The sequence below is a fragment of the Panicum hallii genome, chromosome 1 (assembly GCF_002211085.1).
Source record: "Panicum hallii strain FIL2 chromosome 1, PHallii_v3.1, whole genome shotgun sequence".
NCBI classification, from domain to species: Eukaryota; Viridiplantae; Streptophyta; class Magnoliopsida; order Poales; family Poaceae; genus Panicum; species Panicum hallii.
In genome coordinates, this window is record NC_038042.1 from 6,857,320 (window position 1) to 6,872,342 (window position 15,023).

At 43.8% G+C, this 15,023-nt stretch overlaps 2 protein-coding genes across 4 annotated transcripts; one reads left to right on the forward strand and one right to left on the reverse strand.

Annotated features, from left to right (window-relative positions):
* The first annotated feature begins 421 nt into the window (after positions 1–421).
* Positions 422–5,220, forward strand: LOC112885092 (monosaccharide-sensing protein 2-like). 3 transcript variants are annotated; one of them, XM_025950776.1, is made up of 7 exons: positions 422–737; positions 1,008–1,230; positions 1,327–1,431; positions 1,834–2,400; positions 2,980–3,944; positions 4,168–4,355; positions 4,461–4,899. In XM_025950776.1, the coding sequence occupies exons 3-7, from the start codon at positions 1,353–1,355 to the stop codon at positions 4,897–4,899; spliced, it is 2,238 nt and encodes a 745-aa protein (XP_025806561.1). In that variant the 5' UTR covers positions 422–737; positions 1,008–1,230; positions 1,327–1,352. The 3 variants fall into 3 exon arrangements, with proteins under 3 accessions (XP_025806561.1, XP_025806556.1, XP_025806567.1); XM_025950771.1 differs by having other exon boundaries at positions 422–1,230; XM_025950782.1 differs by lacking the exons at positions 422–737; positions 1,008–1,230 and adding an exon at positions 1,238–1,256 and having other exon boundaries at positions 4,461–5,220.
* Positions 5,221–6,496: 1,276 nt separating this feature from the next.
* LOC112876433 (kinesin-like protein KIN-14D) lies at positions 6,497–13,852 on the reverse strand. Its single transcript, XM_025940550.1, has 19 exons — positions 13,460–13,852; positions 13,076–13,320; positions 12,801–12,972; positions 12,550–12,674; positions 12,353–12,436; positions 12,158–12,235; positions 11,994–12,086; positions 10,507–11,715; positions 10,331–10,412; positions 10,136–10,231; positions 9,851–10,030; positions 9,617–9,723; positions 9,342–9,520; positions 8,890–9,054; positions 8,568–8,821; positions 8,320–8,483; positions 7,680–8,119; positions 7,439–7,542; positions 6,497–6,870 (listed from the first exon to the last, which is right to left on the reverse strand). Exons 1-19 carry the CDS (start codon positions 13,497–13,499, stop codon positions 6,788–6,790), a joined length of 3,900 nt encoding a protein of 1,299 aa, XP_025796335.1. The 5' UTR covers positions 13,500–13,852; the 3' UTR covers positions 6,497–6,787.
* Positions 13,853–15,023: the final 1,171 nt, after the last annotated feature.

A 15,023-nucleotide genomic window follows, 5' to 3' on the forward strand; every position in this document is an offset into this window, starting at 1 on the left:
TCTCAGGTTGTTGCATGGCATCAGTAGTTGATCTCCCAAGATGATCCCACTTTATTTCTTCGAATGCATCAACGAAATCTGACGATCGCTGCTTCTTTCTCAGTGCAGGTTAGCACACATCATTGTTTTACGGATTAAAAGTCAGTAGCAAATTCTGACCGTTGATCCCTACCAACACAAAATAACACGGACCAGCACAGCTAGATTTTTCTGGATCCCAAGAAATGGACAGTTAAGCTGAGAAAACTCGGCAGTCACGCTCCATGCCTCCAGCTGTTCGTCGGATTCCCCTTTTTTTTTGACGGCTGGAAGCACAGAGTCATTTATCATTCCACAACAAACCAAACCAAACAACCGTGAATTTCTTATTTCTGTCACCTTCCTCTCGCCGTTTTAAAAAACGCTGCGGCCGTTTTGTCCATTCCGCAGCAGCTCAGCCACGCAGCGACGATCTGGAAGCGGGCTGTTACACTGGCACAGCTCCAGCTCCACCTATCGCCGAGGAAAAGAAAAACAAGCCAGAGTTCCAGGGGATTCCATGCGGTCGCAACAGTCCGGCGGCTGACAGATCGGTTCCGGCTGGTTCCTGGCAGATCGCTTGGCGCGACGCCGGCCTCAAAAATCAAATCTTTCCTGTGCATGTGCCGCTGCTCGCAAGGGGGAAGAAGAGAGGAGATCGGTGGCAGCTTGCTCCCCCGTGCCTGCGCGTGCTGCGTGCCCCCTTGTTCGCTGGAAAGGTGGGGTCTTTGGGCTTCTCGGGCGCGTTCGCGAGGGGATCTCGCCGCCGGTCGCGGAAAGGCCGTTTTTTTTAACTTCCCCTTGTTTCGCGGTGGCGGCGGCGGTGGCGCGGCCACGCTTGGGGAAGGCGTGAACTCGCGCTGTCGCGTTTCTTTACTGTTACCGGCTACCACACCACCTGCGGTGCGGGCGTCGCTCTCGTGTCGTCCCCATGTGGCGCCGGGGCACTTGCTTCGCCTCCCGCTGAGCCGTTTTGTCCTCACGCGCAGGGACCCTGGCTGCCTGCTGCTGCTTCTACTCCCCCATCCCCTCCTATTCTATTGCCAGCCAGGGGCAGGGAGCAGGGGGCAGGGAGCACAGACGTCGATTGGGGAGCGGCTCTTGGCTCCCATTCGAGCCGCCCGTCGCCTCTGATCTGAACCGGAGGGCGCAGCTCCTCCCGTCACTCCTTGGTTGGATTCCGCCGCTGCCTCCTCCTTCTTGAGAGCTAAGGTGCTCGAGTTCTGCAAAAAATTTTGGTATCTCCCCTCTGCTGTGCTGGTTGCTTGCTTCGATGTGTTCGTTCTGAGCTGCGTCTCGCGGTTGCAGGGGCCTTTGTTGGAGGACCAAGAAAGATGTCGGGGGCAGTGCTCGTCGCAATCGCCGCCTCCATCGGCAACCTGCTGCAGGGGTGGGACAATGCCACCATTGCAGGTAATCTTGTGCTCTCGGTAGATTGGTTTTGCCAGGCATGTATATGCCGCCTCTCACTCTCGTATAGTCGTGCTTATATTTCCGTCAGATCAGTTCCTAGGGAACTCAGATCGGATGTTGCTCGGTACTAGTTATCAGATCATGTGTAGAATTCTCACAGAAGTGCTTTGACAGAATTCTGTTGGTTTCTATTTTATTCTCAGAAAAACCTTACCCCTACCTCTGTCAATTAAGAAAAGTATTCCCAGAATTTTTCCCAGAATTGTAATGATACTAGCTTTATCCTGCTTGATCTGTTAGAACCGTTTAATTCTTGGTTATGTGGTGTCCAATTATTATCTTTTGCGATGATTAATCCTGAAATATTGGTGGGGTCATTGACAATACAATTATCTTCTCCAGGTGCTGTTCTGTACATAAAGAAGGAATTCAAATTGCAAAGCGAGCCCACTGTGGAGGGGCTAATTGTGGCCATGTCACTCATTGGTGCCACTATCATCACCACATTCTCTGGGCCGGTATCAGACTGGATCGGCCGCCGCCCTATGCTTATCCTCTCCTCAATTCTGTACTTCTGCAGCAGCCTCATCATGCTATGGTCCCCTAATGTCTATGTCCTGCTGCTGGCGCGTCTTGTAGATGGATTTGGTATTGGCTTGGCTGTCACGCTTGTGCCTTTATACATTTCAGAAACAGCTCCTCCAGAGATTAGAGGTTTGCTGAATACACTGCCACAGTTCAGTGGTTCAGGAGGAATGTTCTTGTCATACTGCATGGTGTTTGGGATGTCACTGTTGCCATCACCTGACTGGAGAATTATGCTTGGGGTGCTTGCCATACCTTCATTGTTCTTCTTTGGATTGACAATATTCTATCTGCCTGAATCCCCAAGATGGCTTGTCAGCAAAGGGAGGATGGCAGAAGCCAAGAAGGTTCTGCAAAAATTACGTGGGATAGATGATGTCTCAGGTCTGTTTTGCTAAAAATAATTGATGTTCATTTCACCTAGAGTTCTACCTCACTAGAGGCTAGTTGTTGGTCTCTTGTCTCTAGTAATACTGAGTCGTTGGTTAAATTCTGAATTGGTATGTGTTTGCACTATATGATGAATGGTATAGAATTTTAGGTTTTTTCTTGTCTTGCAAAAAATAAAAAATCAGTTGAAAATTCGCAGAATGATGATTGCAAAAATTTAACCATAGATGCTTGAAGAGCTAGATGTTTCAGTTTGCTTGACATCTTATATATATTTGAAATTTTATGTATAGTTATTTTACGGAGATGTATGTACTAGGCACGTAAAAAAGTTAAGCGATTCCATTCTTCTTTTGCTCTTTTAGTAAATACATTGATGACACTGTGGCTAATAGATGCAACTAGAGCTCTTCTCTTTGTATAATCTGCTAAGTTTGGAAAGTTATGAGCTGGATAGAATTTCCAAGGCTCAATCAAGTTGTATAAGTTTCTGGTTTATTCACGTTTATTTATCTAACAGTGGCATACACAAAAAGGCCAAAAACTGATAATTCTAAGTGTGCAATTTTGCAGGTGAAATGGCCCTTCTTGTTGAAGGGTTGGCGGTTGGAGGAGATACCTCCATTGAAGAGTACATCATCGGCCCTGCCACCGAGCCAGCTGATGATCACGTTGCTGATGGTGATAAGGAACAGATCACACTTTATGGTCCTGAAGCAGGGCAATCATGGATTGCTCGACCTTCCAAAGGACCCAGCATGCTTGGAAGTGTGCTTTCTCTCGCATCTCGTCATGGCAGCATGGTGAACCCGAGTGTACCCCTTGTGGATCCGATTGTCACACTTTTTGGGAGTGTCCATGAGAACATGCCTCAAGCTGGAGGAAGCATGAGGAGCACATTGTTTCCAAACTTTGGAAGTATGTTCAGCGTCACAGATCAGCATACCAAAAATGAGCAGTGGGATGAAGAGAATCTTCACAGGGATGACGAAGAATATGCATCAGATGGTGCAGGAGGTGATTATGAAGACAATGTCCACAGCCCATTGCTGTCCAGGCAGACTACAAGTGCGGAAGGGAAGGACATCGCACACCATGGCCACCGTGGAAGTTCTTTGAGCATGAGAAGGCCAAGCCTCCTGGGGGAGGGCGGAGAGGGTGTGAACAGCACTGGTATTGGTGGGGGATGGCAGCTTGCATGGAAGTGGTCAGAGCGAGAAGGTGAGGATGGTAAGAAGGAAGGTGGTTTCAAAAGAATCTACTTGCACGAAGAAGGAGTTCCTGGTTCAAGAAGAGGCTCGATTGTTTCACTCCCTGGTGGAGGCGATGTTCCTGAGGGTGGCGAGTTCATACATGCTGCTGCTTTAGTAAGCCAGCCAGCACTTTACTCGAAGGATCTTACAGAACGGCGCATGTCTGGTCCGGCCATGATTCACCCATCTGAGGCAGCTGCCAAAGGCCCAAGCTGGAAAGATTTGTTTGAACCTGGTGTGAGGCGTGCCTTGTTAGTCGGTGTGGGAATTCAGATCCTTCAACAGGTAGAGCTAATTTAATCACTTTCGCTTGTTATCTTATAGAACCATCTCGCATTATTCTATACCCAAACAAAAAAGGGAAGAAATTAACTTTCAAGTAACTAATTCAACCATAACTCTTCTTATAGACAAATTCATCATATTCTGTATTGGGTTGTTCCAATATTGATAGCTTAATAAGTAGGATTATTAAAAATAGCCTACTAACTTTGCCTCCCATGTTTAGTTTGCTGGAATAAATGGGGTTCTCTACTACACTCCACAAATTCTTGAGCAAGCTGGTGTGGCAGTTCTTCTTTCCAATCTTGGTCTCAGCTCGGCATCAGCATCCATCTTGATCAGTTCTCTCACTACCTTATTGATGCTTCCTAGCATTGGTTTAGCCATGAGGCTTATGGATCTTTCTGGAAGAAGGTAACTTGTTTATTTTCATTGCATTGTCTTAGTATTATCCCTTACCAGAAATTTGCGAAATGCGCCTGAAGGACATTATATGATACATCGCTTCCCTTTGTGCAGGTTTCTGCTGCTAGGCACAATTCCAATTTTGATTGCATCTTTAGTTGTCCTGGTTGTATCCAATGTTGTTGACTTGGGTACAGTGCCCCATGCGGCGCTCTCCACAGTCAGTGTCATCATCTATTTCTGCTGCTTCGTCATGGGCTTTGGTCCCATCCCCAACATTCTATGTGCAGAGATTTTTCCAACCAGGGTCCGCGGCCTTTGCATTGCCATCTGCGCCTTGACATTTTGGATTGGAGACATCATCGTCACCTACAGCCTTCCTGTGATGCTGAATGCTATTGGCCTAGCAGGCGTCTTTGGCATATACGCAGTTGTCTGCTTGATTTCCTTTGTTTTCGTCTTCCTTAAGGTCCCCGAGACAAAGGGCATGCCCCTTGAGATCATCACTGAGTTCTTTGCAGTTGGTGCGAAGCAGGTGGCTGCAAAGGCCTAATTCCTTTGGCAGCTTTGCCTGCAACTTTTGCGCTGTAAATTGCAAACTTGAAGGGATCTCACCAAGATGCTTGGGAGACTTTTATGAGAGAGGAACAGGCAACTGCTCATGCTCTGTAAGCGACACCGAGAGTTCATCAATGGCACAGCAACTGTTAAGTAGGCAAATTCCATGTCATCTGCCATCAGTTGTTGTTTATTAGTAATGTATTAGGCATGTTATTCAGCTGTGGTTCTTGGTAGAGATATTTAGACTAAAGTTAATGATCTGATTCAGTGGTACTATATTTAAGCCCCAATAAAGTAAATACAGTTTTGCATATCCTCTTGTCAGCTTTTGCACCGTTCAATTTTGTATTATTTGCTAGAAATAGGATGTGATGGCATGCGATATCAAATTTAAGTGATTGTTGTAATATATGCTACTGCTTTTTCTCCTATCTTTAATTGAAAAGCCTCTACTAAAGCGCTGAAAGGGCGCCATGATTTTGAAGGCCTACAAATAATGAGGAAGCATGTCACCAACCCTGGCCACCCAGTTCTACCTGGGGCACGATTATGTTTCAGGTGCACTATCTATTGGTAATTGTATAGCTATGGAGCTATAATAAACCCTTCTATTGCATGGTTTATACTTAGAGATGGCAACGGGCACGCGCCCGCTGGGTACTGCTTGCCATACCCGTGCCCGTCAGGATAAAATACACCCGCTAAGAAATCCATACCCGCTGCCGGGTACATATTATGTCCCAAATCCGTACCCGCACGGGTGGCGGGTACCCGCAGGCTGCCCGTGCCCAACAATCTGTTAAGTACTCAACCACTCAGATGTATCAGCTAATAGACACATACATAAAATTGAGACAATAATACATGATAAACATCAACCATAAGACTGATAGAGTGTTTCACAAATCATAACACCATTGATCACATCAGACATCATAAGTTCACAGCTAGATTAATATCCAGTTACTGTCCACCATTCCTAGCATGGCACCACTAGTTCACTACATTAGACATCAAAGTTCCAAAACAAAGTTATTGGCCCATAATAAAATGAGTATATGATCTGCATTCTTTATATTATATCGAGTTTTAAAAACTCGTGGGTTTGCGGGTTCGGGTGCTACGATTCCATACCCATGCCCGCGTACCCGCTGGGTACAGATTATCACCCATTAAGAAATCCACGGGTATAGATATTAGCCCGTACCCGTACCCTAATAGAGTAAAAACCCGCTGGGTTTCGGGTATCAGGTACCCATTGCCATCTCTATTTATACTCTTGTACTCTTTTGCAATGAGATGAAGCGGTTACACTTGTACAACAGTGCAATCCTTGTAAGCAACAATTACATTTGCTAAATTTGGTGGATTAAGTTTGGCAGGACCAAATCATCTGTGGATTATGGAGGAAAACGGTTGAGAACAACAAAAAGAAGGGACCATCTATTTAATCTTACGAAGAAATAACTGAATTTAGTTAGGTGCAATAGATTTGCATAGCATTTATAAAATTGTAGGTACTGTTGAACCTGAACTACACCACGATATGAAATTATGAACTTGAATACTTTGTAAAAGCCAGTCAAGACTTGCATTCAATTTGATTATTTCGAATTTCTTCATTTTTTTCTACTAACACGTTCAACACAGGCATCTCACGATGTAACATGCTAACATCACAGTGATACACAATACTACATGCTTAACAGACGATATCCTCACTGCAGAGATGAAATAACAACAGCAACCTATCCACCTGATACAAAATTCACTCTAACTGGTAGTATATCATGCCAAGAAGAAAAACCTTTCCAAAAGACAAAAACAAAAAAAAAATGTGAAAAGTGGTTTTGCCAAATCATCAGTGTCTTGATCTTAACCTATGGTACTCGTTTTGAAGTGCTGCTAGTTCTTGCTGGGGCAGTTGCTTGAGTGGTTGTACTTTTTCGCGTAGCTATTGCCACTGCAAATCGTTCAAAATAAGACATAGAATATGAGATAACGTTCACTTAGAAAAAGAAAACGCACAGAGAATCTATGGATTTGAATAGCCTCTGGGAGTGAAAACCAAGGACAGCGTGACTACCATTCTTTGTTTAGTTTTCCATGAGTTGTTCAAGAGTCGCATACATTCTCAAGAAATTCAATGAAATTTTATCCGATTACTAGACTAGATTGGCTGCATCAGGAGTTGGTAAGTTGCATTGCATATTGTAGATAAATTCTTTCATGGCCCGCTTTATGCACTCATTATGAAATAGCCTAATTGAACTTGGTCTAGATGACCATGATATTTGTCAATACAAGCGAAGCATATAGTCAAATCCATGTACAAACAAATGTCACCCTCCATAGGTATATTTTTTGGTGCATTCTATGAACATTCTTATATTCAGAAATCAGAACACAAGTCAATCATCTGTAACTATTGAGTCAGACCCAGATCCATTTAACAGAAATACCAGCTCCTTAAGCTTCGCATTCTAAGAAAACGAAGCTATAATACAAGTGCAAACTTAGAGGCATCTTACCTGAAGATTTAGGAACAGAAGGATCTCTTGGTTTAGGCCGCAAGCTTGATGCTTGACCTACTTTTGGGACTGTAAGCTTCTGGACTCGATTTACTGCTTTAACTCTACATAAGAAAGAATGAACAAGTTACAGATGACAACCAGGCCATGGAAACCACTTGCTGCAGAATTTGCAAGAGCTAAAGATGTCAAAGGAGCAAAAATATTAGCAAGTTGACTAAAGAGAACTGGAAATACTCACAACCGCTCTTTTCCAGCACTAGATGGTTTCTCTTGTTCTTGATCCACAACGTTGTTCACTGAACTGTCAGTTTCTGCACCTGCTGATATACCACCATCTGACACATCACTTAACCTTCCGTCTAATTCAACATCACCGAGGGCAGAAACCTCAGGATTAGCAGAGCTCTGACCCAGCTGTTGATTTTCATCAGTTGAGAGCAGGGACCCAACCTCAGAATGCCTGTCACTGGTGTCAGAGAAGTTGTCAAGATCAGAAGCAGCCCCACTGCCAAAGGTTGCCACCTTTCCTAGGGACGTCATGCCTGGAGAAGAGGATGAATGCTTCAACAGGGAGTCACCGTGTTTCGTGGACTTTGGTCGGGAGTTACTACTATTGAGTAGTTGCAGCCGATCAATTTCATCATCCTTCTTTGAAATGGTATCCTTGAGCAGCGCAAGCTGCAAGGTGAAACATTAGATATCAGTAATTGTATGTTTCCTTGAGGATCAAATTCAATTTCCTAGACATAACAAAATTTTGAACAGGTCATTCTTTATTTCATTGCACATTAGAAAATAAAAGCCATTATGCTGACATGTTTCATATCAATCTCCTTAACAAGGATATAATAAGTGAAGGAAAAGAGAAAAAAGGTTACCTGATCCATTAGTTCTTTGACATCCTTTCCCTCCTTATTGATCCGTGCAACACCTAGTTCCACCCCAGACACACGTTCAGCAAATTTCAGTGTACTTAAAGTCTCTGTGTACGACAAAACATCTGGGTTGACTTGCACAAACATTAGGGTCTTTGCATGCCCACCTACACATGGACACTTTTTTTGTCAACAAACTATGTACAAATTATGATGTAATGCAAACTAATTTTTTTAGCAAAGAAGATCACCCAGAGAAGTTTGTAAGACTTGTGTAAGCTTGCTATTTCTGTATGGTACATGAGCATTCTTTTGTGACAAAGAAAATATAACATCCCCAAGAGCAGCCAAAGACTTGTTAATGTGCTGTGCTTCTTTGAGCCTGTCTCCTGTAACCGCAGATCGGTCCACCCTTTCACTGCCAGCAAGGTCCACGAGATGCAGAGCGCCACGCAAAGTGTTTTCTGTTTTCAAATCCTGGCCTTGTACATGGATGGTCACAACACTGCACAAGGAAAAAGGTGGTAAGAAGGTTTCTTTATACAGAAAAAGATAAGCAGCATAATAACTTACCTGTGAGACCTGCTGCTTCTCTCATTCAAGGCTGTTGCACTCATGGATCTATTGTTGTGCCCTGTTTGCATTAGCTCAATAACATGAGAAGTCGAATTAACAGGACACATTGTTGCGTCGGGAACTGCGAGTCCATTGGGCTGGGTGGTATTCTGGATCCCTAGTGTGTGCCAGTTAAGGAAAATGAAGGGTTTGTTACATCACTTCAGTCAGCAAGAAGTAATGGATTGAATTCGTACAAGCAGTATGATGACAATAGATTCTGAAAAGGATATAAATAGTGTAACCAACTAAACTTTGCAAGTTTTTATATTGTATTACTTAAGGAAACTATAATGTATAACCAAAGTGGACTAATAGCAGTTAAGGACTTCAGGACTTGCATAGAAAACGTGCATTCTTCCACTAAGTGGAAAAGCTATACTGAAACAGGTCTTGAATAAGAAGGATATTTCTTCTGTGAACCACCAGTACCAAGGAGATCACGGATCTGCTCATTGTATATCTCAACCATTTGAACGCCAAGTTCATACTTAATTGTGTCTCGCCGATCATGGGAGATATTGAAAAGATCATTCAGTGCTCGATAATTGACACCCCATTCCTTCTCATCAGCGTTTTCAGGTCCCATCTGAGAAATTCATTAAAACAAAGTATTGTGAACATGCCCCCCATTGCAGAGAAAATCCAAACAGACAGAAAGACTTCAGTCCTGACAGCTTCATACCATAGTATATGTTTTTCCTGATCCAGTTTGGCCATATGCGAAAATGCAAACATTGTAGCCATCAAGAACAGATCTAATTAGTGGTTGAATATCCTTGAAGACCATATCTGTAAAAAAAAAGAAGGATAAGAAAACAAATGTATACGATATAACACTATTCATGAAATATGCAATTTGCTACAACTTAAGAGATTAAAAAGCAGGTAATTTGTTGGATTTTATTGTCATGAGCACCTTGTGTAGTTGTAGGACCAAAAACTTTGTTGAATGTGAAATTCTTTCCTCCTTCCTTTCCTTTCTTTGTAGGGTTTGATAAAACCAGTTCACCGTTCTCACCAATATGTTCAACTGAAGTGGACTTCTCATCCTCCCAGGGTCGAAAAGGTCTTATCCGGCAATAAACTCTGATATTTCCTGCTCAGAGATGCTATTTGAAGCTACTATATTTTGCTTGCACAATATTATGTTAATACAGATAACCAGACAAAAGGAACTATTGGATGCAGTTGAAATAGGAACCTTTCAGTTCTTGGATCTCATTGAATAATTTTCTATTATCTGCAAGAGCTGCATGATATTTTTCCGCAGTATTTGTGACCACCTTAAGGTTTTGTCCTGTTGAAAATTAAATTGAAATTTTAATGCTGACCTACTGGTGAAAAAAGAACATTAAGACAAGGTAGGCCATAATTAGTCGCATGGCTTTAATCTCACCAAGGCCTGCTAGTTCTTCAAACCATCTTTTTTGACAATTTAGGATTTCATGCCTAATGGAAACAGAAGATAGCCTCAAATCCTGATGAAACAGAGCACTGTTCACTTATGTTCAGAATACAGATATTCACCCAAAATATAAAGAAAAAAAGGAAAGGAAGTGGTTTGACTAATACCTGAGCATTCTTTATTTGCAAACCAACAAATTTGTTTACCACTATTTGCTTCTGCTTCCAAAATTGGATTCTAGATTCAGCTGATTCCTCAAGTTCTATTCTCCTCTTGGTAGAATCTTCTAACATGAGCTCTATTTCTTTTATCCTCTGTTCCAACTCCTTACTTACTTTGGCAGCTTTGGTCTCTAGTTGCTGACTTTGTGCCTCATGCAACTTTTTGGTTGCCTCAAGTTCTTGCTTGAGTTTCAAAATTATATTTTCATTCATTTCCTTGTCTGTGAGAAGCTTAACTACATCTCCCTTCTTAGATTCTAACAATTTGCAGCTCTCCTCATGTGATGATCTTAATGATTGCAGTTCCTGCTTAAGTTTCATAATTGTATTGCTATAATCCTCCTTCTCTTTCATCAGCCTAATTATGTCGCCCTTCTCCTCCATTGACCTATCTGCATCTTCAACTGTTGCCTGTTTTCTGTCTTCAACATTGTCTTTCTTCATGACAGCTTTATCTTCTTTCTCCTTCATCAATCTAATCACATCCTCCTTCTCTTTTAGCAACTTAGTAATATTTTCCTTCTCCATTGTTAACCTAGCAAGGGCATCATTGTTCTCCTTGATCAACCTGTCTCTATCGTCATCTATTTCTTGCTTCCTATCGCTAACTGCACCACCAGCTAAGTTGACCATATCTTCTTTCTCCTTCATTATTCTAATTATAACTTCCTTCTCCTTCAACAATCTAATCATGTCTGCCTTCTCTTTTGTCAATTGAACAACAATAGCATCCTTTTCCTTAAGTAGCCGTTTGCTCTCATCTGTTGCTCTTTGTGTATCTTCAACTGAGACATCTTTCACATTAACCATGCCTTCCTTCTCCTTCATTAGCCTAATTATATCCTCCTTATCCTTCAATAACCGAACCATTTCATCCTTCTCTTTTGTCAATCTAACTACAGTATCATCCTTCTCCTTAAGTAACCTATCTACTTTGTCATTATTCAAGTTTCCCGTGTCTTCCTTTATCTTCAACAGTCTAACCATATCTTCCTTTTCCTTCAGCAACCTGATCATATCTTCCTTCTCTTTCAGCAACCAAATCATATCTTCCTTCTCTTTCATCAATCTTACCAAGTCTTCCTCGTACTGCATTAATCTAGCCATATCATCCTCTGCTAGTTGCCCCTTGCCTTCAAGTTTGTCTCTCTCTACCTGCATAATAAAAGTGGACTTCCATGAATTGAATTGCTCAATTGATGCTGAAGCAATACTTGTTCAAATAAATGGTTGGCCATTATTCGCATTAAGCGGAGAGAGAACTCAGTAATCTCTGCTATTATTTTTAAGCTCCGATGGAACTCCCATTGTCTCATTATTTAACCATTTGATGGTGATACCACGATCTTGAAAAGAAAAACTTACTAGTCTATAAAACTATTGCAAACCTCATTCATATACATAACTGGCTCAGAGAAGGTACAAGAATTTACATGTGTTTGCCCACGTGCCCCACAAGCCAGGGCTTCTAGCACTCTTATCCGTGACTGATACTTCTCTTCGCGAGCTTTAATCAGGTTATTTTGCTGCAGACAAGTAAGAAATCACATAGGACAAATCCAATGGCACAACAAAGAAAAACAGTTACGTATCTTACGTTTCGTATATGCCCAGCCTGAGTAGAAATACGCCTTTCAATCTCCACTATGACCTTCCTCAAAAGGCAAGCAGTGCGCTACAATGCAATTTTAACATTCATTTATACAAGGAAAGGTGTTAACACATATAGCACTAAATCCTTTTAGATGTGGAAAGAAGAAAATGACTACATTGATTTTTTTGAGAAGCCTACATAAGGTATTTGTGCATTCTTCCTCTCGATGCTCTCATCAAGGATGCTGTTCACAACACCCAAAAGTGACTGGGTGGGAGCATTCTGCATAAATATGTTAGGCAGTCAATACTATTGGAATGGCAAGTTGGCGCGGAAGAACAAAAAAAAATCCTCTCTATTTATTTTTTAGGTGAAGATTGCTGCAAGGCACTTACCTCCAAGCTGGAAGATTTCATCAAGTCTGAAATTTTACAACCAGGTAGATCAGAATATCCTTGTTTCGGCTGAAATACCCGTGACGGAGAATAGGCTTCGGCTCCAAAGGAAGGAGAGTATGGCTCTGAAAGGAAGTATATAACAGAAAAAAATTGTTTGAGAAGCAATTTGAACCTATTCTGTAAACGAGACAGTTGCCATTGTCATAACTCTGTCGCAGTGACGAGTATAACAGGAGATTATTGTTTACCTGACATCACGGGGCTTGACAGTACCCTTTGCAGCTTAGATTCCATGTTCCTCCGGCCTCCTTCGCTGTCACACCTGGTGAGGAAGGTCGAGCTGCGGTGGTCTTCATCTAGGCGCGACGAGAACCGGTCCTTCAGAGCAAGAACGCAGGTAACAACCGCTGACAGTTCCCCCTAGACGGACAGTTGGATTGATGAATCGCCGCCAGCGTCAACTGAGAAGGAAACAAATTGAATGCCGAGGCATTGACGAGGAAGAAGAAGGCAGCTCGATTACCCTCTCGAGGTCGTAGGCGCTGAAGCTGGGCACGCCCATCCGCTCGACGGCGGCGCGGAACCTGCCGAGGTTATCGGAGGTGGCGTCGTCCAGCAGCGCGCCGGGCAGGAGCCGCCGCAGGAGCGCGCAGAGCAGCCTGCCATTGGCGAGCGCGGCGCGCAGGTCGTCGTCGGTGGCCTGCGGCGGCAGGCGCACGTCCGGGAACAGGGAGCGCAGCCACTCGACGGCGTCCGGCCGCCGCCTCGCTGAGGCGCAGCAGTAACAAGCAACCGATCAGCGGACGGATTTAACACGAAGCATCAATCGTCATCAACAAGAGGAAGAGCCAAGAACGAATCGAGAAAATGCTCATCATCCGATCAGTGGATAGCTCATATTACGTACATGGGTCTGGCGGCGCGGCATCGGGGTCGCGGAGGGACATGGAGGAGGGGGGTGAAACGAAACGAAGCGGCGGAGATGGCCGCGCGGGGGATTTAAGGCCGGCGCCATGGGCGCGGGTGAGGACGGGAGGGAATGGGGCGAGCGGGAGGCGCGGAGGCAGCGGCGCGTGTGCCCTTATGCCTCTTCCTCCCGTCAGCCTCCGGTCCTCTCCCGGCTCCGGCTATTTTTGGGTGGCGAGCGGAGAGGGGAGGAGACGGTGCGCCACGCGCGCTTGAGCAGGAACCTGGGAGGCGCAGTAGCCAGGTGGGAGTTGCGACGGCCAACCGACGGCCGACGGGACGCGGTTCCGCCGTCGACGGTGAGGCGAGGCGGCCGCGGTGGCTCCGCACCGCCGGCTGGGCCGCTGCGGACCGCCTCGCGCACCTCCACCACGGTGAGGGATCGGGCCTGGAGCCCATGACTTGGCCACATGCATTGGACTGGTCCGTTTGGGCTGTTCCCGCCCAGTCTTCGAGCCCATGAAGCCTGTCTCCTGAAGAAGAAGAAAAGTCCTGTGCGCGGGCCGGCCCGTTCTCTAAGCTGCAACTTTTGACACACAGGCACACAGCACTAGCAGCCACATGCAGTGCAGAGCAGCTTCTTGCAAAGAAAAAGGTTTACCAAGCAGTTCCAGTTCACGCCCATCTTCCTTTTTATTTTATTTTTTTGGCGAGGCGAATACCAGAGCACGAAATGCATCCATCATTTCAGCGATGCAGAGAGGGCCCGAGGCTTGACGCCTTGCACGCAGAACAGGATGACGCGGTACGGCCCGGGTCGAAGGCATGCAAGCCGCAAGCAAGTACCAGCTGCATTCATCATGCGCAAAAGCGCAAGAGTACGTTTTTGGATGCAGCGATTAGAGTTTAGTCCCGATCATATCGGATATTTAGATACTAACTAGAGATACTAAATATAAAACTAACTGTAAAACTAATTGCATAAATAAAGACTAATTCATAAGACGAATCTATTAAGTCTAATTAATCCATCACTAACACATGTTTACTGTAGCCCAACATTATCAAATTATGAAATAATTAGACTTAATGGATTCATCTCGCGAATTAGCCTATATTAAATACTCTTAATTGGTGTCCAAACATTCGATACGGTTCCACGGACAAAGGGGCCCTAACAAAGGTTAGCGGGAAAACTTTAGGTGCCCTTGCAAGCCAAGGAGAGCTCGGTAAATGTTTTCACGGGTCAGCGAGCGACACGCGAGGCTGCAAGGGGTGTTCCGTAGGGCTAAATTTTAGCTCTAATATATTAAAAATAATCTTATCATTTAGAAATATTAAATAAAGTCTGATTACAAAACTAATTGCAGAATCTTTAAGCTAATTCGTTAGACGAATCTAATAAGATATGTTAATTCATAATTAGCAAGTGGTTTTTTAGCATCAATGTTGCAAATTATGGATGAATTAGTTTTATTAAATTCGTCTCGTAAATTAGCATCCATCTGTGAAAGAAAATTTGTAAATAGATTTTATTTAATACTTGTAAATGATAAGATTTTTTT

What these genes read in the sequence shown, in the direction of transcription:
- LOC112885092 (XM_025950771.1), top strand. Translation starts at nt 1,353, where the DNA reads ATGTCGGGGGCAGTGCTCGTCGCAATCGCCGCCTCCATCGGCAACCTG. An exon ending in GAATTCAGATCCTTCAACAG is followed by an intron (nt 3,945 to 4,167) that starts GTAGAGCTAATT and finishes TCCCATGTTTAG; the next exon opens with TTTGCTGGAATAAATGGGGT. An exon ending in ATGGATCTTTCTGGAAGAAG is followed by an intron (nt 4,356 to 4,460) that starts GTAACTTGTTTA and finishes CCCTTTGTGCAG; the next exon opens with GTTTCTGCTGCTAGGCACAA.
- LOC112876433 (XM_025940550.1), bottom strand. Translation starts at nt 13,499, where the DNA reads ATGTCCCTCCGCGACCCCGATGCCGCGCCGCCAGACCCAT. An exon ending in TGCAAATAAAGAATGCTCAG is followed by an intron (nt 10,413 to 10,506) that starts GTATTAGTCAAA and finishes CTGTTTCATCAG; the next exon opens with GATTTGAGGCTATCTTCTGT. An exon ending in AGAAGCAGCAGGTCTCACAG is followed by an intron (nt 8,822 to 8,889) that starts GTAAGTTATTAT and finishes TTCCTTGTGCAG; the next exon opens with TGTTGTGACCATCCATGTAC.